Raw genomic sequence first — 25,138 nt, forward strand, 5'->3', positions numbered from 1 at the left:
ACCCAAGACCTTTGTGTTAGTTAGGGTGAAGTTGATTAGGGCACATTTAATTAAGGTAGCTTCAATCAAGGCATTCAAACCCACGACCTTCAGTGGAAGCAAACAAATAAGAAGTAACACTGCATTCGAATGAGAATGTCAAGTAATTTGATGGGTGTCTCTTGAGCACGCAGGCTTTCGCCTTCCCCCTCTTTGACGTATGCTAAAGGGACTGTCATTCTTTCCCTTTGTCCGCTAGGACACTCACGTCATCCGCCCGGTAGAAAGGAAGAATTGGCCACAGGATATCATCATCATCATAGCGGCTGGACGTCATAATCTTCGTTTTTTTTTTTCTTTCTGCCTCCTACATGAGTGTAATTTGGCACGTACCCACGAGGGGACATTGTCCAACATTAGCCGCGGCCGGAAACAACACGAAACGACTTCATACCCGATCAGTATGCACCTCATCAACCCAGACGAATTCAAACACGATTGCTCAAACTGTGGCCAGAGAGCCACGAAACGAGGGAACCCATCTTTTGGGACTGCCCCACAGACCCACCGCCCGAAGAACTCCAGAAGCTTGTAGGCTCGCAAAAGTGGACCCTGGAGCCAGTTCTGCTCCGGAAGTACAAATCCGGTTCACAGCACCAGGGCCATCTGGTGTGGTCGCAGAACTCATCATTCCCATGCAGTACCGATAATAAAGATTTATGGCTGACTAACTGTTCCAACTAACTTCTTGGCAGATACTGCCAATCTAAAAACAAAAAGCAACACAATTTAAATGTGAACAGAACGATTTATTACTGGAAAAAAGGTTAGGAAAATTTGTTTACGAGACGGCTGACGCGCGCAGGAACAGCAGTATTCTAGCATAGGTGAGCCAGCTAGGTGACGCTTCGAGTGGAATCCAGAGAAGAAAGACTACGTAAACAAAGACACAAAAGAAAAAAAATAAGTGAAATTGTTAAGGACTGGCAGCGTACTACGGCCACTTGACTTAAGGGGACGTATACACGCAACCGCGTCAAACATGTTCGCGCGCACTAATCGCTATCGCGATCGCCGGGAGGTCCCGAGTTCGCTTCCGTTGGCGCGACGGTCGCGTCCGACGAGGCAGGCGCGTTCGCCGCCACTGTCGTTGAAGAGCCGAGGAATCCATCCTTGTTCGTCGGACGAGCAGCGAGCTCGGCACTGGGGCGCAGACGTCCGAGTTGAACCGGCTTTTCCGGGGCGAAGGCAAATCTCGAGCCGCCGCCGCCGCCGAGTCCGGCCGACACCTCCCGCGTCGGTTGCCCGGCGGGCAACGCGCTCGGCCACTCGTGCGTGGAGTTGAGCACGCCGGGCTTGTCCGTCGGCACGAAGAAATCGCTTTCCGTGGTCGTGTCACCGACAGCTACAGGACGCGCGTGCGTGTCAGAGGATGTTCGTTAGAAACACTGGTGGTTGATTCCGTAGGCCTCGTATTAAAATGTTAAGCTGCTTCATATACAGCTGGACCGTCGCTCCGATTCCCCGTCCTTCCCCAGTCAAAACCCCCATTACAATCTAGACAAAAACATCTACGCGTCTTTTGAACCAGCTGCCGATTAAAATGAAGCTATAGGTTAGGTTAGGTTAGGTTAGGTTAGGTTAGGTTATGTCAGGTTAGGTTAGAGCATGTCATGGTATGCCTTCGCATTTCACTTCATGACGCTGGCGTGCACACGCGGACACCATTCCTTCTCGCGTGCTAGTCATGTTTACTGATTCCTGCCCTCAGAACATAAGAAATAGATATTTCAGATGACGGCTTGCGGAAATGGTGTAGTTGCTAGATGTCATCCAGTAGTAAATATATAAATTGTTTCACTGAAACGCGTAAACGATCTACGTGTTCAGAGGATGCGTCGTGCACGTACTTACTCATCTCTCGGTAACGCACTGGAAGAGACGAAATGAGCTGAATGTAATCGGGATAGATGAACATACAAGAGTAAGCTCGTAAACGCGGGAAAGAAATATCGAAAAAAAAAAGAAACGTTTGAAAACAACGGTACCAACGTGATAGACGGGATGACGGAATGTAGCAAAAGAAGTCGCAGTTTCTCCCGAAAGGCGAAGCATCGATTGCAATAGTAAATTAAATTAAATTACGGGGTTTTACGTGCCAAAACAACGATCTGAGTATGAGGCACGCCGTAGTAAAGGACTCCGGCAATTCGGACCGCCTGGGGTTCTTTAACGTGCACCTAAATCTAAGTACACCGGAGTTTTCACATTTTGTCCCCATCGAAATGCCGCCGCCGTGGCAGCTACACGATTACGCGACCTCATGCTTAGCAGCCCAACACCATAGCCACTAAGCAACCACGGAAGGTGATTGTACATTAGCAGGCAGCCATAATAAGTAAGCATAGTAGTTTTATCGGCCCCATAAACGTGTAAACACTCGCTTACCAACTAAATTAGCAAGCACGGTGTCAGCACGCACAGGCAAACATACACCCACCACGCTCGATGACCGCGGGCACTTGTTCTCAAAACGCAGGCGCGAGGAAGCGTGGCAGCAGCAGCGAGCGAAGTGACCTTCGTGCTGCCTCTCGCTTCGACGCGAACTGAACGGCAAGAACAGAATGCACACCCAAAGCTACGAGCCGTCGGCCCACCTATACTGTGCCCCCCAAAAAATAGATAAAGCCCGCGCGACAGCGCGCGGATGCACCATACGCAGTTGCTGTCAAAGTACAAAGCCCCCCCCCCCCCCACCTCTCCTCCCTACCGGTTCCTTGCGCGCGACGGAGGACGGCACGCTTCCTCCCAGCTTTCCTCCTTTGCGCGTGCGAGATTGAGCCGTGATCGTCGTCTCACCTTCGCACGCTTTCGCTCGCCCATACAGCATACGGCGTCAGTGTTGTCGCCCTTGGACTTAATACGGAACATAACGGTGACGGCGGCGGCATAGAACCGCCTGGAATGTCCATATAATCGCTACTGCAATAAAACAATTAGCCTGTGGGAGCGTCTGCGACGCCGCCTGCAGTCGTGCGCGACAACACAAACATAACGGACGCCTGACAGGCTGGCTTCGCGCGGCACAAGCGAGCACTGCGGTGCAGCCACCAAAAAGAAGCGAAAGAAGGAAGGACGTCTCTCTTTAATGAAACAAACAGTTTATAGATTGTCTATACACTTTACGTTGGCTGTGTTGCCATCCCTCTTGTCTACAAAATGGTACACGGGCTGTCTAAGGAGAGTTCGTGTATGCTTTTACGCAGTGTTTGTATCTCCTTATCCGATCTTTGTAAACAAATAAAATTCAGTTAAGGCATGTTATAAAGGTCGTTAAAAAGCCTATTTCTGTAACCTATTGTAGTCGATAAACATCTAAATTAATTTTTTGTGTCCTTTGAACATATATATGTATATATATAGGCAGTAAAACTGAAAAAGAAAGTCTAATGTCGTCAGTGCACTTATTAATCGCAGAATAATGAGCACGAATGTATATGTATATATATATAGGTTATCTACACGGTGGCACTGATAAACGCGGTTCTCGGTGGGATTTCGCCATTGGCAATACGTCTTATTACGTCGAGATTAGGTCCAGGTGTAGCATATTTGGAGCCTGCAGACCCGTACTCTATGTCTCACAAATTCCGTGCACTACAGGGAAGGCAATGGTCCGTGCCAGCCAATCAACAACGAGAGCCGGCTGTGTGTTCTGAGAAGCGATGGTGGTCTCGCCCATTGTGCGCCACTGATCCTTCCGTGAAGCTTCCATTCAGTCGGCGTCGCGCGGAGGCCGATCAGCGGAGGACAATGAATATATTTTTTTACGTGACGTCACAGGCACGGCTTCTCACTCTGCTAGTACCCGAACATATGGCGACCCCGATGACGTCACATTTTTACGTTACGTCACAGAGGCACATTCTCACTTTACTAGTACCTGAACATGGCAGCCACGATGACGCCACTGCCAACATATTATTACTCATACATTTTGTTCTTTTTAAAGATGATGCATTTCCTAGCGAGTTACTCCACCTGCCCGTATCATTGTATGTTTCTTGCCTCTTTCATAGACCGTTCCCAGAGATAGCGCAGTCTCAAAATGTGCGCCGATATCGAAGATAGATCTGGTACCGGTGCTGCAGTGGTATTGGTGCCAATGGTACCGCCGTACGGTACAAGTGGCACCGGTGGTAAGGTTCTCGCATTCTCCTCTCATGACAGCTAGCGTTGTCGCACGCGATGGCTAAGACACTACGCCTCTGGTCGAAGATGCAGACGCTGTCGTTTACGACTCTGCGGGTTTAAGAATAATTGCCATGGTCAACTAGAGGTTGAATCTCTATTAGACATTTCTCACTTTTCATGAAATTACTTTTTTCTTTTTCACGGGGTGATCATAGCTTTTACTTTTGTCGCTCAGCGCGAGACGCCCCTATCGCGCTGTCAGGTTTCTTGCTAGCGCAGTTTCTCGACGTGGTGGTACCCCAAGATGGCAACCACGATGACGTAAGTGCCGATTTTCTTTTATTTCTGAATGGCTGACGCAATTCGTCGTTTTCGCTGCACTTTACGAAGTTCGTCAAAGGGGGAGAGAGTGATGGGGCACGTCACACCTAAAACCACAGCACAAGACCTGTACACTCTGCTTTATGGCACCAGGCGACGACTCGCGTCCCATCCTCAGCCCCAATTAGCTCAGAAAGAAGTTTGTGTCTGTGATCGACTTCAACTGGAGGTTGAGTCACCGTCGAACCTTCTTTTTTGTTTTTTTTTTTCGACAACTCGTACATTTGTAGCTATGCATCGCGCAGTCTGCCATATAGCTAGACGATATGGGAGGAAGACTCACTGTACAGCCTGACGCAGAGGAAGCAGCCGAGGCTGCCGCAAGTAAGGAAGAGCATGAAGGCGGCGGCCCTGCGGCGACGCTCCCCGGCCTTTTCCGCTTCCTCGATGTGCTTCCAGGAGAGGCCCTTGGCGCGCATGTACAGAAGCTCCTCCTGTGGTGCGCATGCGTAGGCCGCAGTCAACTTTCCTTTCTGCGTGGCTCGTATAACAGCTCGAGAGACTACGCTGCACAGGGTAGAGCATACGACGCAAGAGAAGAACTGCGAAATTAGCTTGTGCGCAACATGCACAGCAGCACCGATGGTACCGGTCATGGCAAAAGATTTGATTTATACAATGCATCGTAAGTCTTGATCGTTAACGAGAGCGAAGAGAAGTTGCAAATTTGTAGGCCAGGACAGGCAAAGCGCCGGTACAAAGAGTATAAGAGACTACGTTAGCCTTTAATTATTAGAGTCACACGAGTCTTCTTCGTAGGTGGCCATCCCGAACAGCAAAATTTGAAAAGTAACCAATCGACTCCCGTTAATTCGACCCTGGCGGGTCCGCGGGATTCGGTCGAATTGCCGCAAATGTCGAATTAAGCAACTGCGACAAAATGAATGTATAGTTTTAGAGCGCAGCTCTTTGGCGTCCGTTCCTGGGTTTCGCGTCGTCGTCGGCGTTGTCGTCGGCCTCGTAACCAGCTCCGCCCCCCTTTCATCCCCCCAGCGCTAGCAGCGACCGACTGATACCGCTGGATGCCGCTGACGCCGCTAGAGAGTCAAGATAACGTGACTGCATAGAACACCGTCGCCGCCATGCAGAAAGAGGAGGAAAGGGTCCCCCCCCCCTGTTCTTGTGTGGCGGATAGGGTGCTCTTCAGTTGCCGACGCGCCGGTTATTTCACGTAGGCCCCGGCACGTCGACGAATACGTGACCACCTTCCCACGGCTAGACCTGGTTCTTAGCGCTGCGGAAGCGAGGGTATCATTGTTTGTGTCGGCATCGGCGGCGTTGTCCCTGAAACCAACTCCGCAGCTGGGGTTGACTCACTATCGGCGTCAGCGGCATCAGTCAGTCGCTGCTATCTCTTCCCTCCTCCCTTTATCGTGTTGTCCGCTTGCTGCGCGCGCTTCTGCCCCCATCGTTTGCCGCTGGGTGTACACGCCGCCCCCCTCCCCCCTCTTCCTGCGAGTCTCCGGTTGTCAAAGCACCGGCTCGAACTTAATTCCTTTCTTCGCTCCTCCTCCAATGCAACCCCTGTGCGGTGGCAATCAGAGAGCCAGATCGGTGGCGGCGGATCTGTATATGTGCACCGCCCGAGCCGAAATTGCCGCTGCCGTTCGCCACTGCGAAATTATCTGCCAGTTCTTTCTGAGCCATGAGCGAGACGACCGATGGAAGTCCTCCGTCTGCTGCTGCTGCTGCTGCTGCTGCTAAACGAGCTGCCAGAGCAGAGGCCCAGCGCCGTCGCCGTCAGAATCCAGAGGTGCGTGCCGCCGAAGCAGAAGCTTACCGTCGCCGCCGTCGAGATGATCCAGGAGTACGCGTCGCCGAAGCAGAGGCTAAGCGCCGCCGCCGAGAAGACCCTGCCGTTCGCGCCGCCGAAGCGGAGGCTCATCGCCGCCGTCGAGAGCAACCAGCAGTAAGCGAGGCTGAAGCAGAAGCACAAAGCTTCCTTCATGACTGTCAAGAACTGTTAGTGGAGTCTTTGTTAAAGGAATACGTGTGAAAAATTAAAAAAAAATTCTGTGATAGCGCATACATGTGTTGCTCGATTTCTTTGCCTCAATCTATCGAAAAGGTGAAACAGCTTATTTGCTGCGCTCAAATTTCGCATTAGGAAGTAACGTAATCGTCGGTAATTTTTTTTTTTTTTTTGCTTGGCGTAGTCTGCAATGTGCATTTGCTTTTTGCTCTTGAAACGCATCTCATGACCACCTTGCGGCGAAGAGCACCGACATGTTTAAGCGCTAAGCGTCGGTCTGAAAAGTTAAAAGTGCCGCAGGGTTGAGCACAACACCAACATCAGCCGCACTCGGTAACTCGATCCAGCAGGACGCTCTCGTCACTGCCGCCTGCTGAACTTATTGTGATCTCAAGCTTCTATATGATTTGTTCAATAAGGACTGAGAATTCATGCTCTAAAATCTTAATCTAGAAATTATTCATAGGCGCTTTTATCATTTTCTATATAGTCTCCAGTAAGTGAAATGCGTGCATCGCCCACGGTTCCTGCCAAGCCTGTAGATAACGTGAGTCTTGCCACGTCTTGGACCTACTTCGAAGTTGCCTCCAGAGGGTTAGCTATTGGCGGCGAGGAGTTACGGAGTCGCCATCTATCGGAAGCGCCTCGCTGGCGTAGTATGAGGGATCACGCGGCGCGCTCCTCATAGGTTTTGCTGTCAGCGCTCACAGAAAACACCACGCGCGAGCTCTCCCGGACATTTCTGTAAGTACTTTCGAAACGAGAGAAGTTCTTTACTGTCTAAATAATAATCTTGGGCAAACCGAAAGCGCAGAATCGTTTACAGACGCTATCTCTTTACCGAATACGTCCAGTGAACGCCACTGCGCGCGGTCGCCGCGATGGAGTCTCCCGAACCGGCTTCTTGCGTGAAAGGCAGGCAAACGCTGAGAGCAGAGTATGTGAAATATGTCCTTATAGTGTTTGTATAACTAAATGGAGCCTAATAGAATGGAGCCTCAATGCAGCGATCGCACAGATTAGCAGCGACCGACTGCGCGTATGCATGCTTGTCCGCGCACTGTTTCGCTTTCGCCGCGTGCGCGTTTTCGCACCGTGTCATGAGCTTTAGGCCGCAGAATATGAGCATTTGACAGTATACAAGCAACCATTGTTGCGTGAGCGCTATCAGAGCGGTTCAAAAATAATTTCATTGTACAGACTTCGACGCGTACGGGGACTGTGATGTGCCGTCGCGACGATTCAATCTTTTTTTCTTCTTATAAATTCTTCGACATTTCATTATTATTTCTGGAGTTGCGTCGCACTGTATGTTTATCGGTGTTCTCAGCGTGCGATTTCCCGCTGCCTCTTTTTTGTAATACAGTGCATTAATTCATAACACAAACATGACCTTATGTCATACTTTTTTATAATGTGCTTCTTACGCTCCCTTTCCACTCCAGTGAACTTGCCAGTATCTAAAGCATCGACAAGTTCATCGACCGAACCGTCATGACATTAGTCGGGCGAGCGTCTCAGTGCGCGTTTTGCGAAGATCGCAGTCCCGGCGCAGTAGCAGAAATCTTCCTCCCGTATGTGCTTGCTGACCCGAGTTGTAGCCGATGACTGTTTGCCGGTTTTATGTTTCTCGAGCCAAGCTTCACGCAGCTTGTCCTGCGGCTACGTTTGAATAAGGGTGACACCGGGCTCCGTTGCGTACGTACGGCACTGCTGCACCGAGCAGTAGCCTCCATGTTGCGCGCCTTCAAAGGCAGCCGCTACCTATTGTAGTGCTTTCAAGCGTTGTAAAGGAGACACTGGAAGCGGGAAAATCTCGCCACTAAATGAGGACCGCAGCGTACGAGGGAATTTAAACTCTCGTTTACAGCTCGCTTCGGCGCTCCCGAAGCAGCCGACGCGGCTGCTATGTCCACGTGATCCCTAATAGCACGTCACGCCGACGGTGGCGCCAGCATTTCCAGTGGTGGAGCTCGAGGCCAATACGCCTCGTTCCATGTCAAAGCATCACAACGAACCACTTACCCGTTTCACAGGCCAGTTGCGGCACTCTTAGCCTTATTTATGCGCACCCAACGGTAAAAAGGGACGCTGCATCGACATGTGTCGAAAGACGTCTCGCCTGGTGTTCTCTAGACTTGGCAGAAACGGCAGGACGCGTGCATTTCACTTACTGGGGATCGTATAGAAAGGGATAAAAGTGCCGATGAATAATTTTCAGGAATGACGGTTTTAGAGCATCCGCCTCTGCCTTTATTGAACAACCCACGTATTAAGCGCTACGCACACAAGGGCCTGCCGGTGAGGGTCGAATTAACCGAAGCGGCTTGCTTTCGCGTTGGGAGTAAACCAGTTTTCCTTCTACAGCCCAATGTGTGGTTTCTCGCCGGAACTTCCCAGTGAGTTCGACTTAAGCGAAAATCCGAACTAACAGAGGTCGAACTAGCGGGAGCCGATGGCATGCAGCCTTTTCTACGCCCAGTTTCGGTTTCGCTTACAAGGTGGCGTATGTGTCGCAACGTCGTGACGCAGAATGCAGTCACGTGGAAACAGGACAACGCGACATCTTGGCACTTCGGTTCGCTCGGTCGTCTGCTAGGCTGCTACTCGTCTGCTGTCGTTTGCTACGCGGCACGATGCTGCAGCGCTAACGACCGAGCGAGCCGGTTCGCTGTCCTGCTCCCACGTGATCACATTCTGCGTCATGACTTCGCAACCACTTACCACTTGTAAACGGAACCGAATACTATTTTTGCTTAGCGCTATTAGATCCAGAACCTTCGTTTACAGCAAAGGGGGAGAAGGGAGGGCGGAACGAAAATGCCACGTACTTCGATTTGAATACTAGCGACGAGTTCGAGAAGCAGTTTGAGAAGAGTTCATTTTAAGTACTTACCTGAGACAGTTGGTGTATAACGGACGGTACATCGTGACGCACCTGTATTAGGAGAAAAGCCGAAAACACTTCAAGCGCACTCGACGCCCTCGGTACCACATCCCACGACCCGCACGTGTTCTTTTCTTTGTCACACAGATGTGCTGCTTGAAATAGGCGCAACGACAAAGTAAATCTTTTACATTTAAAATATGATCGTATGTTTCATTACTTCGATAACGTGTCTCTCAACAATATTATTCGCAAGTTAACAGTGTGTTACGTACAAGGCCACTTCCAAGTACCGCTACCATTAGATAGCTCTATTGCATGAAGTTTAGAGAATTGGGATGTCTGGTTTTGTGGCGCAAAGTCGCGATATTTAGGACTCTTTACATGCATTATTTAATTTACAGTCACTGTCAGTTTTTCGCGATACATTTGGTGACCTAGAAGCCCCGCCCCGTTCGCTAGCCTTTGACCCGTCCTTTCCGGTGCAACGTACAGTGTCCACCAACTGACGTTAGCCAAGCCGTTCAACTAAAAACATAAATTAAAGCACAATGCAAGATGTATTCGGTTGTCAGAGGTCTGATGACCGTACACCGTAGGTCTTACAATTGCATCTTGCCCCGCGTTTCTTTTTTTTTCGTTGAACAGCTTGGCCAAAGTTAGTTGAGACACCCTATATACATATATATATATATATATATATATATATATATATATATATATATATATATATATATATATATATATATATATATATATATATATATATATACTCCATCCAAAGTGCTCGAGCGCTTGCATAATGAGAAAACTGCCCAATTGCTCGCTCGCTCGAACAGAAAAATCGGAGAATGGTGGGCGCTAGATCCTGCTCGCTCGCGCGGTACCATTTGCGGCACTTGCAAGGTATGCCCCGATCCGAGCTTAACGTTGCCGGTTGCACGCGTGTCAACAGCCCGGCATCGTGACCGTAGCAATGCCGTTTACGAAGAACATGTCGCCAAGGTGAAATGTTCGCGGTTCCCGGGCAGAAGAAAAACGCACAATGCGCCAAACTTGATAGACTCGTACCTCTCTTGTGGCGATGTGGTCAGACATCTCTTCTTCTTGTTCGCGCGCATAGTGGAACGTCGCGTCTTGCCTCCCAAACACTGGCGCTTGCCCACTATGGGGAATTGACCAAGCAGCAGGCCGTTTCCAGTATGTTTAGAATGAAAACAAAACTAGATTTGAATAGTAGAGCGTGGGACTGAAGAAATGTAATTGTGCCTAGATCCCAGCTGTTGTGGCACGCACTATAGTGTTTTTTTTTTTCTTTTTGCTGCACCACATTTTCTAACACAACACACATAATTCTAACCCTTGATCAAAATTATTCTATGAGGGGGCCGTTACATCTATGAGAAATTAAAAAAAAAAAACTATTCATTGAAGAATTAACATAAACACGATATTTACTTTTTAATTCAGTGCTCTATGCTACATATTTCAATTTACCAATTGTAGCTAGAGTGTGCAAGGCATATCAACTATTGTTACTTTTGAATTAAAGAACGACGCTGAAGAATGCGTCGGTGCCAGCTTTTAAATTTAACCGGTCTGATTATAATCATGTGGTGAACCATTAAGAGATTTATGACAGTGTCCTGTTTAAGGTGTTTTATGCACCACTCATACTTAGGATTCGTGAAGCACGTAATTAAGTGTTGGAAACAGACGATGCTGAGCCTTCAGTTGAAGAAAGTAAAATAACAAACCTAACAGACACGTCAGCCCAGTATTTATTTCTTGCTGTAAATTGAATCGCTTCGAAGATGTCGCAAAACCTCTTGCAAGTCTTTTAGCAGGTACCTCACTGGCTTTTCCTCAGACAGACAATGCCTTTCTCACTATCAAAGGTCTCTTAGGATGCATGTTAGTATACTAGTATAATGTGATACTGCACATTACTGGTTTCACAGGTGCACTTTCAATACTTGATGAGAACTAGCTATGGCTGTATAACTTGTTGAGCTGTACAGTAAGGGCAAGCAGTCTAGTGAAGTTGCCCCGAAAGACACAAATCTGCCTCACCAACGTAAAATTTGAACTATGGTGTTCAAGATCTCAACACTGCCCAGTGGCTTACAAGGAACACTGTAGTGTCAAAGCTCCAAATTATTTTAGGCACCTGGAGTTCTTTAACATGCACCCAAACCACGGTACACAAGTGCTTGTGCCTTTCGCCCCCATTGGAATGCAGCTGCAGATAAGACCCGCATCTTCATGCACTGCAGCCAAATGTCACAGCCATGGAGTCCCCATGGTGGGTTGCCTCAGCAAGGTCAATGATGATGACACTCAATGACCAAGGAAGCTGCACGTTAGGATACATGCTCTCATACATTTTGTTCATGTTAATGAGCACACAAACACACACACAAAGCCTCACACCAAGACAACAAGGCAGTACGTCGAAGGCAAAGCAGGTCAGCAGCATGCCCAGCACCATGTACTCACATGTACACCTAGAAACTGCCCATGGTATGCGCATCAAAAGCAGGGGAAAGTTGACGCATTACCTGCGTGCTGTTCCCACTAAGGTCATTCCACACAAATCTGCTGTCATTCAAGGCTAGGAAAAGTAGCCAAACTCTTCCGTTCTTAGCCATGAGAGAGCTCGTTTAGTGAGCATCACATATTTCAAATGCTTCATGTATTTCAAATGCTTCATGTGGAGATCTTGTTGGCAGACCAGGCAAAGTTGGGCCAATTCAGTCTTGAAGGCACGCAGCTTTATTACACCCATATGCATGAATGTTCATGATGAGAAGTTTTCAAGCAAAAGTTTAAGCCTTAAATTTGTGAGAGATCCAACAGCAATGTAAAAAAAGTGTTGCACAGACCAATGTGTTTCACAGGAGGAAAACAGCTCGACTCGCCACTACAACGTGGCTACTAATTTTTTTAACAATGCCTCCTGGTGTAACTAAAGGGCCATGAATTGCACGCAGTAAAGCTAAAAACTCAACAACAATGACTGCTCTCATATGTTTGCAATAGTTTCTACCATAGAGATCTGTTTCAATCCCTGTAAACCACATCACCCAAGTTGGACAACTTCAGTTTTCTATTAGCAGTACACAAAACAGCAAGTAACAAAGCCAGCCAAGAGCGCTGAATGTTATTCTTGAGCATACAGTAGCATCCAGAAAGTAGCAGCAGTGCAACACAAAAGGCTCGGTAAGCCCCTTCACTGACATCGCAGTAGCTTCCACTCAGTCCGGCATACAGCAAAGCTGCACAATGGTGCCGATGTTTGCTGCATGCACTTGCTCAATGAGACTGAACATCACAGATGCAAGCCTTGCCTAGCTTGCTGCTCGCACAACACACTAAAGCATACTGCAGAAACTGGAACCAAGTGCAGCACGTTGGAGAGGCATATCTTGGCAATGATGGGTATGATTTTTCAAGTTTCTACAGTTGCTGCATATGACATGTGGCCCGTGACTCATGGTGCTGACTATTCACAAATGCAGTTAACTCACTAAACCATACAACCGCACTGGTTGGTCGACATATGAACTTACTGCTGTTTGGTATACTGTTCAACAAGAAGAAATGGGCACCTTCTGGACAGCCACAAACTACAAGTGTTGTGGACGGCACAATGGCTTTATACTGCGTGTTCTTGCCTGCTTGAGTGTGCTGCGGGTAGCTTTATGTTATGTATGCAACATCCATACCACTGCCATTGAGCTCTAGGTGCACACAAGCTGTACATATTAAACATAAATCCCATGGAACTATTTTTAAAATTTTAATAATGAGAATTTGAAAACACTCGAATCATCTTCATGCAGAAATATGAGAACCTCAATTACCGTAGCATCATTACATTCGACACAAATGAATCTGGGTTTAACGTAAGTTACGAACCTCATCTGTAGAAGTTGGGAAATCTTGAAACGCATTAATCTGTTCACACTAATATGACGATGTATGTATCATGCCACAAACAGAGGTAAGAGCACTTGACACTGGAAGTGCAAGTGTAAGTGCTCATAGCGAAGGAAGAAATGTTACAGACACATATTATTGCTGCTAAAACAAAACTTTCCCCTTCTTCTCCAGCTGAATGAATATAGAAGGCATTCCACGACCGAGTGGTGTCAGTTTTCAAGTTTAGCAGCGCCATTGCTTCAAGCAAAGATCGGGTAGGCGTCACAAAGTTGAATTTTTTACCGAAGCAGCAGTACAGAATACTACAACAATGCTATGAAGCGGTGAAAGACTGTTGATCCTTAATCGAGTAAGCTTTCCTCAGTGTTATTTTAGGTTTAATGAGCTGTTATCACCTTTACAGTCTATGAAGGTTATGGCTTTACATTATGCATATGAAAGATTGAAAATATAAGGCTAGGATGCATCACGAAAAATAAAGCACAGTGCTCCAACCATGCTTCAAAGAAGTGCACAGATTTCCAAAAAGAAACAATTGGTTTTAATCAAACCACTGAGTGTCCAGATCAGTGTACGACTTATGTGCTGAAGAAAAAAACCTGGCTTCATTCTAAACAGGAACCAGAAGTAAAGTAAAATATGTGGCAGAAACTAAAGTCGCAAGAATTTAAGAGAAAGAAAAGAGGCACTATAATGGGGAAAGAAAAACGAAAAGATCACACTGAACTCAATTTCACAGGCAATGCAGAAGTCACGTGATTAAGTCTTGCACTCCCCTTCCCCAACTCCTGCGAGCGAACACCACGCATGCCACCCTTTTGTCGATTCCAATCACACAACTCTTCGAACTTCAAAGAACCTCTTCAGGTAGTAGACCTGGCCCAATGTCATGGCAATGAGCACGATGGCTTCAAAGAAGGCCCACATCACAACCCTCGAGTTGGTGCTGTCGTTGACTGGAAAAAACAAGGAGGTAAGAGGTTTGAAATGGGCACTGAATGTACTGCACAATAAAAAAAAAAAAAGGAAAAGAGTCAAGATGACTACATGACCTGCTGAGTGCTCCTCCAAACCTGTGAGCGTTCGCTCACAGGTTTGGCAGCCAGCCACGGAGGCTTCGTTACGATGAGGGCAAAATGCATGATCGAATGTAATTAGCCTTGGCCATGTTGAGAAACCTTGAAGAATCAAAATTAGATTATATTGTGGGACCTAAAGTACTGAAACTATACGTGGGTTATGGGGGATGCTGTGAGGACTGTAAAGGAGGGCTACAGTTTAATTTTCACCACTTGAGGTTCTTTATGATGCACTCAAAATATAAGTGCACAGGTGTTTTTGCATTGCTCCCTTGTTAAAATACCGCCACTGAAGTCGGAAATCAAACCCAAGATTTTGTGCACGGTAGAAAACCACTTGCGGTACATAGGGGATCAAAACTATTCCAGCACATTACATTGCACAAATTCTCAAACCTCAGTGTTGCTTTTTTCATGTACAACAGCAACAATATTGAGTTATTAGTTGTGAACAGCTGTGGTGCTTTGAAATATAACCATTTGTTGCAAATTTTAACAAGTGATTTCAGGGATAATTTAGCACATAATGGCAACATATTGTAAGAAAACCTGCCCGCCTAATTCTGGTTATGCAGTAAACTAATTATAGAAATGCAGAATGCACTTTTCTTTCCAATGTCACGATGCAGGTATGCACAATTAAGCTTTCTTAATGTTATGTGTTGCACTATGTTGCTCAGGAAGCCAGGCTTTTCGTGCTAAACCATGATCAGTCGCACTCTGCGAACGGTCCCCAGTATACGAAGAAACTGCGTATTTGTTGCTAATGCTCTATTTATACATTTAGGAAATGATGCATCATAATGCGGGATAACAGAAATTTGATAACACTGAATACTATACTAGCATGTGAACACTGCTTTATATTAATGATGAAAATGGCTGTTCGTTATTAGAAAATTATTCTATATTTGACATGAATTATTTCTTGGACTATTCAATTCGTACTCGATTCGTACACAAACGCTTTGGTTATTTTAGTGAATGTGCATGCATTCACCAACAAAACAGAAGTGCCCACATTATTTTGGCTTTACTTAACCAGCTGTGCCTATGCTTAGTACTATCAGTTCCAACACTACACAAAGAGAAATTCTTACAAAATGTAAGTGAAGAAGTCATATACTAAAAGTTATAATTTCACCTTTCTGACACTGAAGCATGGCACAATGCAAGTTATTGAATCAAGTAAACCTATATATTTTGAGATGAAATATATTTTTTAAACATTTCTGCACAAATCCACAAAGCTCCTTATTAAGAAGTATTCACAACAAAAGCTTGTGCCCCACATTTTTCAAAATTTTTATGTAGCTGTCAACTCCATAATTACGGTACGGAGCAGCAATTTCTCGAGAGTGTTATAAATAATAACAGCACCTTTTATGCAACCTGTTCAGTATGCATGTGCAACTTCAGATGCGAAAAAGAAAACTACTCATGCCCCCAGAAGCGGAAGTCCCATGGTATCACAACCAAAGAGCATGCCAGTCAACGCAGTGGGGTGGCTGCAGGCCATACAATGGCAGTGTCACTGAAAGTGGCCAGATTGGCCCAATTGTGAACTCCTCTTGGAAACACAGGGGAACTCACTCTCCCTACTATCCCGGCAAGCGCTGCATGGACTCGGCTTTTCCATGGTCATAGTGTTTGAGTGTACACATCACTGGTGTCTGGTACCATGAGGCCGCCACATCAGCTTTCAGTGATGTGAATGAATAGACTCCTTTTTCAATTCTGAGACTGTGCGGCACTGCACTTGAAACGAGTTTTAAACGATTCACATTAAAACGTAACATACCATCTGTTACCCTCTCGAGAAATGGAGACTCCAAAGCTTAATTTCTGGGTTGACAGCTATTTATATCGAAAGAAATAAAAACGAGACAAAAGTATCCTAACACTGACTAAGCTACATCAGAACCACATGAAAAGCTCTGCAACAACAGCACTAAGTTGCAACAGGCAATTACAAAAACAGACACACACCAACAACTGAGCAGCAGTGCCTTGGTCACCCTCGAGTGCTTGCTGAGAAACTGATAAGCTAAAAAGTAATTATTCTATCAAAAATTGTATTCAATATCATATGGTAACCCACAGATTGTGATAACTGCAAGTTTTCTGCATCGGTAGCAGCCAGTTATTGCAACTGCTTAACAACACGGCTGCACCCAGGTCACCAAGCTTGATCTGAATTCGCCATTACTACTTGCTCTAAATCATAACAGCAAGAAATGATTGTTAAAGTCAGCCATCGCTTAGCCTCATCTCGCACTGAGAGCGAAGTATTAGCAAAGCCAAAACGTATTGATTTCTACCTATTAGATGGCACCACAGCATTTAGCAATGGTAAATGGATTGGCATTGATGAACACTCTTTAATTCACTTCGCCAAGTTCACTAAGTTTATGTGCAGTTTTCAATAACAGGATGCTAGAACTTTGATCTGATGGCATGTCTACCATGGTTCCAGACAGGCAGTTGATACATTGTGGACTTAACATATATAAGTACTATATCACCACAATGCTAAAATGCACATTACATGACGTTACGCTGGCTCGCAACTCATCAAACCTTGGCCTTTGGCTAAGGCTTGTCCAAAAAGCAGTACGTGGAAGCAAAACATTTTGTTTAAATACCCAGTGCGTATTTTTATTTGTTTGTATTCACAAAGTTTCTCGCTATCTAAATACATGTACGAATCTGCAAGGACAAACCAAGTAGTTTGAATTATCCGGGGCTTCCCTGTACGATAAGCCCAAGCACTTACTTTCAGCACAGTGAGGGCAGGTTACTTGGCTGCAGTTACTGTTCTCCTCTGAAGTTGAAATTAAATCACAGGATTCAACGTTCCAAAACAACTTACGTGCTATAATAGATGCCACCAATAGGGGAGCTCCGGAACAATTTCAACCACTCAGAGTTCTTTAATTTGCACCCATAGCAGGGTCCACAGGAATTTTTTGCATTCTGCCCCATCAAAATGTAGCCGCCACAGCCAAGACTTGAACCCTCGACTATGATCATCAATGCGGACAGCAGCCTCAATGCGAACCCAAGTCTTGAACTTGATATTCTGCTCGGCAGCAGAATATCATAACCCCTAAGCCAGCACAGCAGGTCTCCCTTTTAATGTTACTCATCGCACATAGTTCTTAATATGCACAGGTCCAGTGAACGCTACAGAAACACAGAAAGTTGAGCGAGTTAACCTAAAGCGTTATTAGGCGCGAGCCTAGACTTTCTTCGTACAGCTAGCCAGGTAGTATGGCCAAATTATAAAAGAGCACGTAGCGCGAGTGAGCGCAACGTTTTTCTGCATAATGACACATTATATCCCAACATAAAGCCTGTGCATATAATGTTGAGTTATGGTTATCCACAAGGCACAATAGACCTATTAATGAAGCAGATCATGATAATTAATCCCTCATTCAATTTCTATTATAGTTGGGTAACACCATTCTGGCCTGTTCCACCAAATGCTCCGTCTTATACAGCACGAAATGGTGACCAATAAAGTAGCAACTGTGAGTGGTTTCTCTGCTCTGCATAATCACACATTATATGGTGACATAAAACCTGGACGTATAATGTCGGCTTATGGGTGCATATAAAGCGCACAGATCTTTTAGAGTAGTGCATGATATTTAAAGGCTTCTTTGATTTTTCTTCAATTTCTCATATATGGGCTACCCCATTTGCTGGGTGGCTAGGTAAATACCACTGGGTATGTGCCTATACTTGGCCAATACTCCATGAGTGGTTTGTACCACAAGGACACAACAGCTACAGAAAGCTTATTTGATACATTTAGACATACAGCGCGTCCCAGCTAACTTTAGCTAGAGTTTAAAAATATGAGAATACCATGTAGCTGGACAGAACCCAGGTAATGTTGCATGCTGTCGCTTGGAGATGCCCAAATTATTTTTTTCATTCTACCTAATTAGACAATTAGTTTTAATTAATTATTCCACTTCTCAAATATTATAATTAGATGAAAAGTGTCAATGAGAAAATAGTAGAGCAACATGAAAAACTCTCGATACAGCTTTCTGTTGCTCAATATGTGCTGCATAAAAGTGTTTTTCTGAGCTGGAAGAAGCCCGCGAATGCAGCAAAGTGCCTCGAGCGACCACTCACGCTGCAATTTTGCGTGTGTATGTGGGCTTCTTTCATGCTGTATCGGGAGTTTTACAGCAAAGCTGCTAAGGGCTACTTCCCCAGGATCATATCTGTGTGCTGACACGAAACTCAAGCCTTCTCCTCCGACGCCCGCGTCAGATGCCGCCTGTGTTTTCGTCTCCAGTTTCTCGCGAACGCTCTGTAGCTCGCAATCAAATGTAGGTATCTTGAAAAAAATCATACTGAAAACGACCGCTAAGACGGCTCTATCATTATGCCGAGCTTCATTTACTTGTCATAATTAATTCACAGTGAAGTTGTAAACGCTACAGAATTCCCGTCTGCTGTCAATACATGGCCGTCCACGGAGGGAGTATGGTTACAAAATATGGCTTTAACTCTCGTCACATTGAAACTATCCCGAAACAAACTACATGAGAATTAGCTGCTCAGTTGACTAACATTAAGCTGAGTTTCATATACTTTTCATAATTACGTAGTTCGCAGTGAAGTTGTAAATATTGTGGAATTCCCGTCTGCCATGCAGCGGTACTTGCACACGGCACTACTTCATAAAAGAATAAGAATAAATCACTCCACAGTCAAAAGATGTATTCATTGTCTGTGTCCTTCAATAATAATAATAATAATAATAATAATAATAATAATATACATATATGCGTCCATTGATGTAAAACACCACAGCTTCGCTGCTCATCCTTCATCACAGAGTGGAAGGGCTGATGATTTTTCGTGTCACTCTACAATTTTCTCATTGACACTTTTCACCTAATTGTAATATTTGAGAAGTTGATTAACTAATTAAGACTATTTATATAATTAGGCACAATGAAAAAGATAATTTGAGTATTTCCATGCAACGGCAAACAGCATTACCTTGGTTCTGTCCAGCTACGTGGCATTCACATATCTTTAAACTCTGGCTAAAGTTAGCTGGGACACCCTGTATGTGGCATACACCAATCATTATCATTCATACCTCAACGAGCATTCTATATGGCCTTAATCCCTGTCACATCACTGCGTTGACATTTCACACTGTGCATCCACCTGATTTGGTGTTTGCATTTTGGCCTGGCCTCTGAACAGTGGATTGCCTAAACATGCACTCATACATTGTACAACACTAAAGTTGTGTCTAGTGTGGAACAACATTACAACTTTTCTTCACCGGAATATGAACAAAGCAGTAGTCATGCCATTGCTGTGATACTATCATCGTCGCCTTGCTGCTGTCATAACACACACGCTCACGTCGCAGACACAATCGCTCGCTTTACACAAGCATGTTCGCCCGCCTCGTAACACTTTGCAGTTCTTGAAACGATGCTTGACAACCAGCGACTTCCAAAATGCTTTTGCATGTTGACTCCTACAGAGTCTGGGATCTGCATTTCTTTTGTTCCGATTTGTAGTGATGCTAATGTCACCCTGTTTGCATATACAATATTTGTCTACAGTCACCGACCAATAACTTAGATTCTGAGGACCGCCTAAAAATTCAAATAGTTAGGACTCGAAAATATTAGATTGGCCAAAAAATCGGTGAATATTGGGAGTCCAAGGTATTGGAATGGCTGGTAAATAAACGGCGACAAGTGGCCAGAAAGGCTTGTCAAGGTGTTGCTGTGCACACATAAGTTTGTCTATGACCATATCATTCTGTATTTGGACCATTTTCATGCTATCACTACAAATAGATGTAAGTACAGTCAAAGCATCCACTGATGGTGGTGACCCAGAGAAGGCAATGCATCGTGCTCGGCAACGTTATTGTGAAAGTCCGCGTTGCCTGACATGCTCGTCACTGAGCCAAATGACAACTGCGCCCGGATAGCCGAATGATTATTGGTTTCTTTGCAACAGTCATTGTCCAGTACTTCTGACACATAATCGTCGGTGCAGAATTTGAGGATGTGGCGCCATTTGAAGCTGCTTCATGATACTTGACAAAGGTCAACCAGCCAGGACCATGTCTATTTAACACGAGCAGCAAACACTGGGTGCATGGAACTCACAGTGCTCGCACGAAAAAACAGCCTTTGCATAGGTTAGCAGCCTGACTTGGTTTGTCCCATGATTTGGGTGTGGCAAGCAAAGAATGGATCGACTAAGCTTAGCTAGTTTCAGTCTCAAGGAGGCTCTGGCAGTATCACCAGCAACGGTGCCAGTGATGCATCCAAACAAAAATGTTGCCTCTTCTGCTCAAATCAGTGGTCGACTTAGTATGCAATCATGCAGGCTGAGTCCAAATTATTAAATAGCAAGATGTAAGGCATCAGTAATACTGGTCCTATTTATACATTAAATATATGGGCCCAGCGGCAGTGTTGCGACGCTGCCTGGATAATCAATGTCTGAATTATAGGTTGGTGACTGTACGTGTCCATAAAATTTAGTTGCTGGTGTCTCCACCTCATCTCATGCTTATCCTTCATGTAAATGTCTACTACCAGCAAAGACTGTCATCAATCAAGAATTAATGCCCAAGTCGGGAAGAAACTGTGACTCACTGGATCTGTGGATGCGGTCCCTGACCATCATGTACTCCTGCTCGTGCTTCACGGCAGTCATAGATGTAGACAGCTCCTTGATCATGTCTTCCAGCTTGTTTTCATGCACTGCACAGAAAAAGAGATTGTTAAACAGCACCACCTGAGCCCACTCAAACAAAATATAACAATGAGATTACAAAATATAAAAGAGTAACGGACATGCAAAAAAACAGTTCAACAATGATACCACATTGAACATTCTGAAACGATGAAACCTTGACACACCTTCTCAAATGCGGTGTGTTACCTACCTGAACAAAACTCTGTCAGTATATCTCTAATAGTTGCTACGGTCTGTGAAAGGTGAAGAATGTAGCAGCATATGCCCATCCAAGAGAAAATGTATACATGCACCAGCCAATTACATTTTCGAATTCTAACTTTTCTTTTTCTTGAGGCTTGCTTCATGTTGCCTATACACTATAGTGGCACAAGCCTTCACACCCTTAGGGCGAAATGGGGGCAGCTCACTCATTTGATACAAGCGTTATTCCAGTCTATGAGTACTAACATGACATTCTAAGCTGTCTTTTATTTTTTTCCTGTTAGGTGAAGGTTCAGAAAGTCCTTGCCCAGAAAATCGAAAAGTCCTTGCCCCTATTTTTTTTTTTTCAGCCAAATTACAGCTGTAAATGCAAAGTCAACATTTCCATTCCCAGCGGTGGAACTTTCTTGGACCGGCCCCGCCTTATCTGCCGGTAGCTCTGTGGCACAGCTCTGCTGTCAGTTGTTGAAGATGGCGTTTGTGCTTCACAAGTCTACAGCGCACTAGCAACAAAGTGTGATTCGTTTTCTATAGAGCAAAGGACGAATGCCCATCAAAATCCACAGAGAAATGGAGCCCATATATGGGCAAAGGTGTCTCACTTTGAGAAGTGTGAGGTGGTGGTGTTGTGAGTTCCCAAAAGGCTGTGAAAACTTGCATAACAATAAGCACTCAGGGAGGCTGTGTGAGTCGCGGGCATCTCAAATTTAGTGTTGCGATAGAAAAAAATGTCTGAACCGGTGTGGGGACTATGTGGAAAATAGTGTAAAGCACGTAGAATAGTACGTATATTTGTAGTTACCTGTGTGTATGTACCTCTAAAATATTAAAAAAAATAATGGCAAGCCAGACCACCCTAAATAATTTGCTATAGCTAGTAATAATTTACTATTGTTATAAATAATTTATTATAGCACTTATCTGATGGCCTACTTCCTGCCCAGACAGCGGATGTGAAATGCCACATTGGCCTGTTCTGTTCCTGTGATTGCTGTGGCTGGCACATGTGAACCTAACCACAAGGAATGCGCACAGCACTCTTGCTTATTTAATTTTTTTTTAAAACTACACCATCATAGCTAGCCTCAGGGCTCATTTGCATCAGCAACTGATGTGGGTCGCGCAACCGAGCTGGTCGCAAATGGTCACTTTGGCCAAAAGGTGACTGTTTTGGGTCAGTTGCTTGCTACTTGATTTTTCAATAGCACAACGGCAGTCACAAACAGTCTGTATATACTGGCACTTATTTTACATGTCAAGCAGACATAGATGGCATGAATCACTAGACAAATCAGCGTGGCAATAGGCAGGTAGCACTTACTGGCGTGACCATCAGTCGCCATGAGTTGCCCCTTGGTCACCAGACACGGTCGGTTGCGTGACCTCTGTCAGTCGCTGGTGTGATCGAGCCCTTATTGCTACATGACAAGAGCAAACTTTGCTATTTGTCATGACGTCACAATAATGTCAAATGCACTGAACACACACTGCCCGCTTTCCTGTCCCGCACGTCTGTGGGCTATGGAAACAATGCTCAATGAGCTGTTCGGTTTACCCGCTGGTCTTCTTTAAAGTTTCAAATGGGTGCCAAGATCTATATGTATATAACTCTAATCATCCAAAGTATGTACTCAAAGTATTGCCAGTTTATTTTGTTTTCATTTTCTTTGTATCTTTTATGCAGTACTTACACAAAAAAGCCCGTGGATAACACTGGTTATCCACCCTACGCCTTTCATGGCATGCCCAGCTCCATTACCTACTCTTAATGTCACCTAGAATATCGGCGAACACCATGCATAATTCTGTGGATATGTTGCATGAACTGAAACTAATCAAAACAATTTATGGTCAATTTTATATAAACTACTGCAACTCACTATTACTAATATCAGGATGCTAGACTAAACAATGTCTCTTTTCAGACAGTATAACAGGCCTCAACAATGACCAAATGATCTACAAGAACCTCAGTTCTCATCTGTTGACGTGTCCTATAATAAAATGCTCCTGACATGCACAGCCCTCATCAAATGGGGTCGATATACTACAGTGTGTCTTACAGTAGTGATTGCGACAACTTGAAGTGAATTCGTACATTTGAGTAACTATGGAAAGTACTAGAGTACACATGCATAGATGTGGTCAAAGCACACTGTGCTATACGTCACCTACAACTCGATGTGGAACTGAGTGCCCTACATTCGACTCTAAGGTAAACCCACCTTCCTCTCCTTCTTGCGTTTTGGTCGGGGCGTCACCAATGTCCATGGAGAACATGACGATCTTTGGAGTCATCGTGGACATGGCGTTGCTGAAGCAGTAGCGGTAGACTCCGTCGGCGTAGGCCGCAAACGTGTATTTTCCACTAGACTCGCGCTCTCCGGAGTAAACCACTTTACCATCGGGCCCGGTGATCTGCCAAGCAAGTGAAGGAACAACGCCATGTGAACGAGTACACAACACAATGCAGTGAGCGAAGCTGGTGGCACAGTACTTGACAAAGTATGCAGTGCAATAGGACAAGATAGCATTGGCTCTTGCACCCGGTTTTTTCAATGATTTTCGGAGAATACGCGGCGACAGCCGTTATGCAGACGAGATTACCGATGCATTATGTAACTTTCTCCTTCGCCTGCTGTGAAGTGAGTAATCGCCGCGCCATGGACGTTGCGCTGTGAAGGACTCAATTTTCTCGTTCTTGTCTCCATTACGCTTTCTTGTTATCGACATTATCGCGCAAGAATGGCAACCAAACAAACGTGATAAACACAGCGAAATACGAACGCGCCGCAATTCCTTCGTCGGCACTCACCGCATGGCCATAGAGTACGTTGAACATATCATCGTGGTATTGTTACGAAGAGAAATGAGCGGGTAAGCTCGGAGAGCGGGTGGGAAATCCATTTACTCGTACGCGACCTTTACCATGTTACGCTGACGTGCCACTTGACGGACGTCCAGCTGTTGCGCTTCGGTGGACTACCCTCCGAATCTGTCGACGCTGATAATGAACAACTAACGCGCAGTGCGAAACGAGCTGGACGCCGAGTCAACTACCCGCAAGGAAAAGCCATATTTCACGCACCATTACATTTCGAGGGCTAGCAACGGTTGGACCCGCGAGGCGGACACAGGGGACGGGGCCGCGTTTTAAGCAGCAGCACCGAAAACGTTCAGACCACTCCCGTCAAGTGAACCAGAACGCACCACGAATTAAACCACTTCGCCTACCTTCACGTCGATGTCTAAGAATCCGCCTTCGGCTACTTCGAACGTGAGACCCATCTTGGTGCCGGATTTCGCCTCATCGTGGAAGCACTCTTCGGCGTGAGCGTCTACAGTGATGAACAGGGCACGGGTGTAGGCGATGCACAACACCAAGACGGCCGTCCTTAGCGCTATGTACACTGGATGCATTTTTTTGTTCTTGAAGCGCGCCTGAAACTTGAAAAGTTAGGATCACAGTTTTTCAACGCCGCACCGCTCTAGAAACACATAACAACGCCGTCTGCCACGTTTGTTGCACAAAATGCGCATGCGTAAGCAACCGGCGACCAGTGTTGTTGAAGCTTGACGTAAAGTACGCCAATGTTGAAAAAGATCTCGTTTAAACGGAAAAACTCGCAAGTTATTGTAACCAAAGCAAGTAAATTTATGAAGTATTAAGTCTATAAAAATGTTTACAGAACATAATGAAAGTACGGGCCTATCTTATTGTGTAGA

At 45.5% G+C, this 25,138-nt stretch overlaps 2 protein-coding genes across 3 annotated transcripts; both read right to left on the reverse strand.

Annotated features, from left to right (window-relative positions):
• Positions 1–767: 767 nt before the first annotated feature.
• LOC129387815 (uncharacterized) lies at positions 768–10,702 on the reverse strand. Of its 2 annotated transcripts, XM_055077392.2 has the most exons (4): positions 10,485–10,702; positions 9,423–9,464; positions 4,838–4,988; positions 768–1,384 (listed from the first exon to the last, which is right to left on the reverse strand). In XM_055077392.2, exons 1-4 carry the CDS (start codon positions 10,509–10,511, stop codon positions 1,035–1,037), a joined length of 570 nt encoding a protein of 189 aa, XP_054933367.1. In that variant the 5' UTR covers positions 10,512–10,702; the 3' UTR covers positions 768–1,034. The 2 variants fall into 2 exon arrangements, with proteins under 2 accessions (XP_054933367.1, XP_054933363.1); XM_055077388.1 differs by lacking the exons at positions 9,423–9,464; positions 10,485–10,702 and having other exon boundaries at positions 4,838–5,422.
• Positions 10,703–14,002: 3,300 nt separating this feature from the next.
• Positions 14,003–24,935, reverse strand: CHOp24 (transmembrane p24 trafficking protein CHOp24). Its single transcript, XM_050196209.3, has 4 exons — positions 24,647–24,935; positions 23,638–23,830; positions 21,106–21,213; positions 14,003–14,314 (listed from the first exon to the last, which is right to left on the reverse strand). Exons 1-4 carry the CDS (start codon positions 24,830–24,832, stop codon positions 14,190–14,192), a joined length of 612 nt encoding a protein of 203 aa, XP_050052166.1. The 5' UTR covers positions 24,833–24,935; the 3' UTR covers positions 14,003–14,189.
• Between the last annotated feature and the right edge of the window lie 203 nt (positions 24,936–25,138).

The sequence above is a fragment of the Dermacentor andersoni genome, chromosome 3 (genome assembly GCF_023375885.2).
Source record: "Dermacentor andersoni chromosome 3, qqDerAnde1_hic_scaffold, whole genome shotgun sequence".
In the NCBI taxonomy this organism is placed as follows: domain Eukaryota; kingdom Metazoa; phylum Arthropoda; class Arachnida; order Ixodida; family Ixodidae; genus Dermacentor; species Dermacentor andersoni.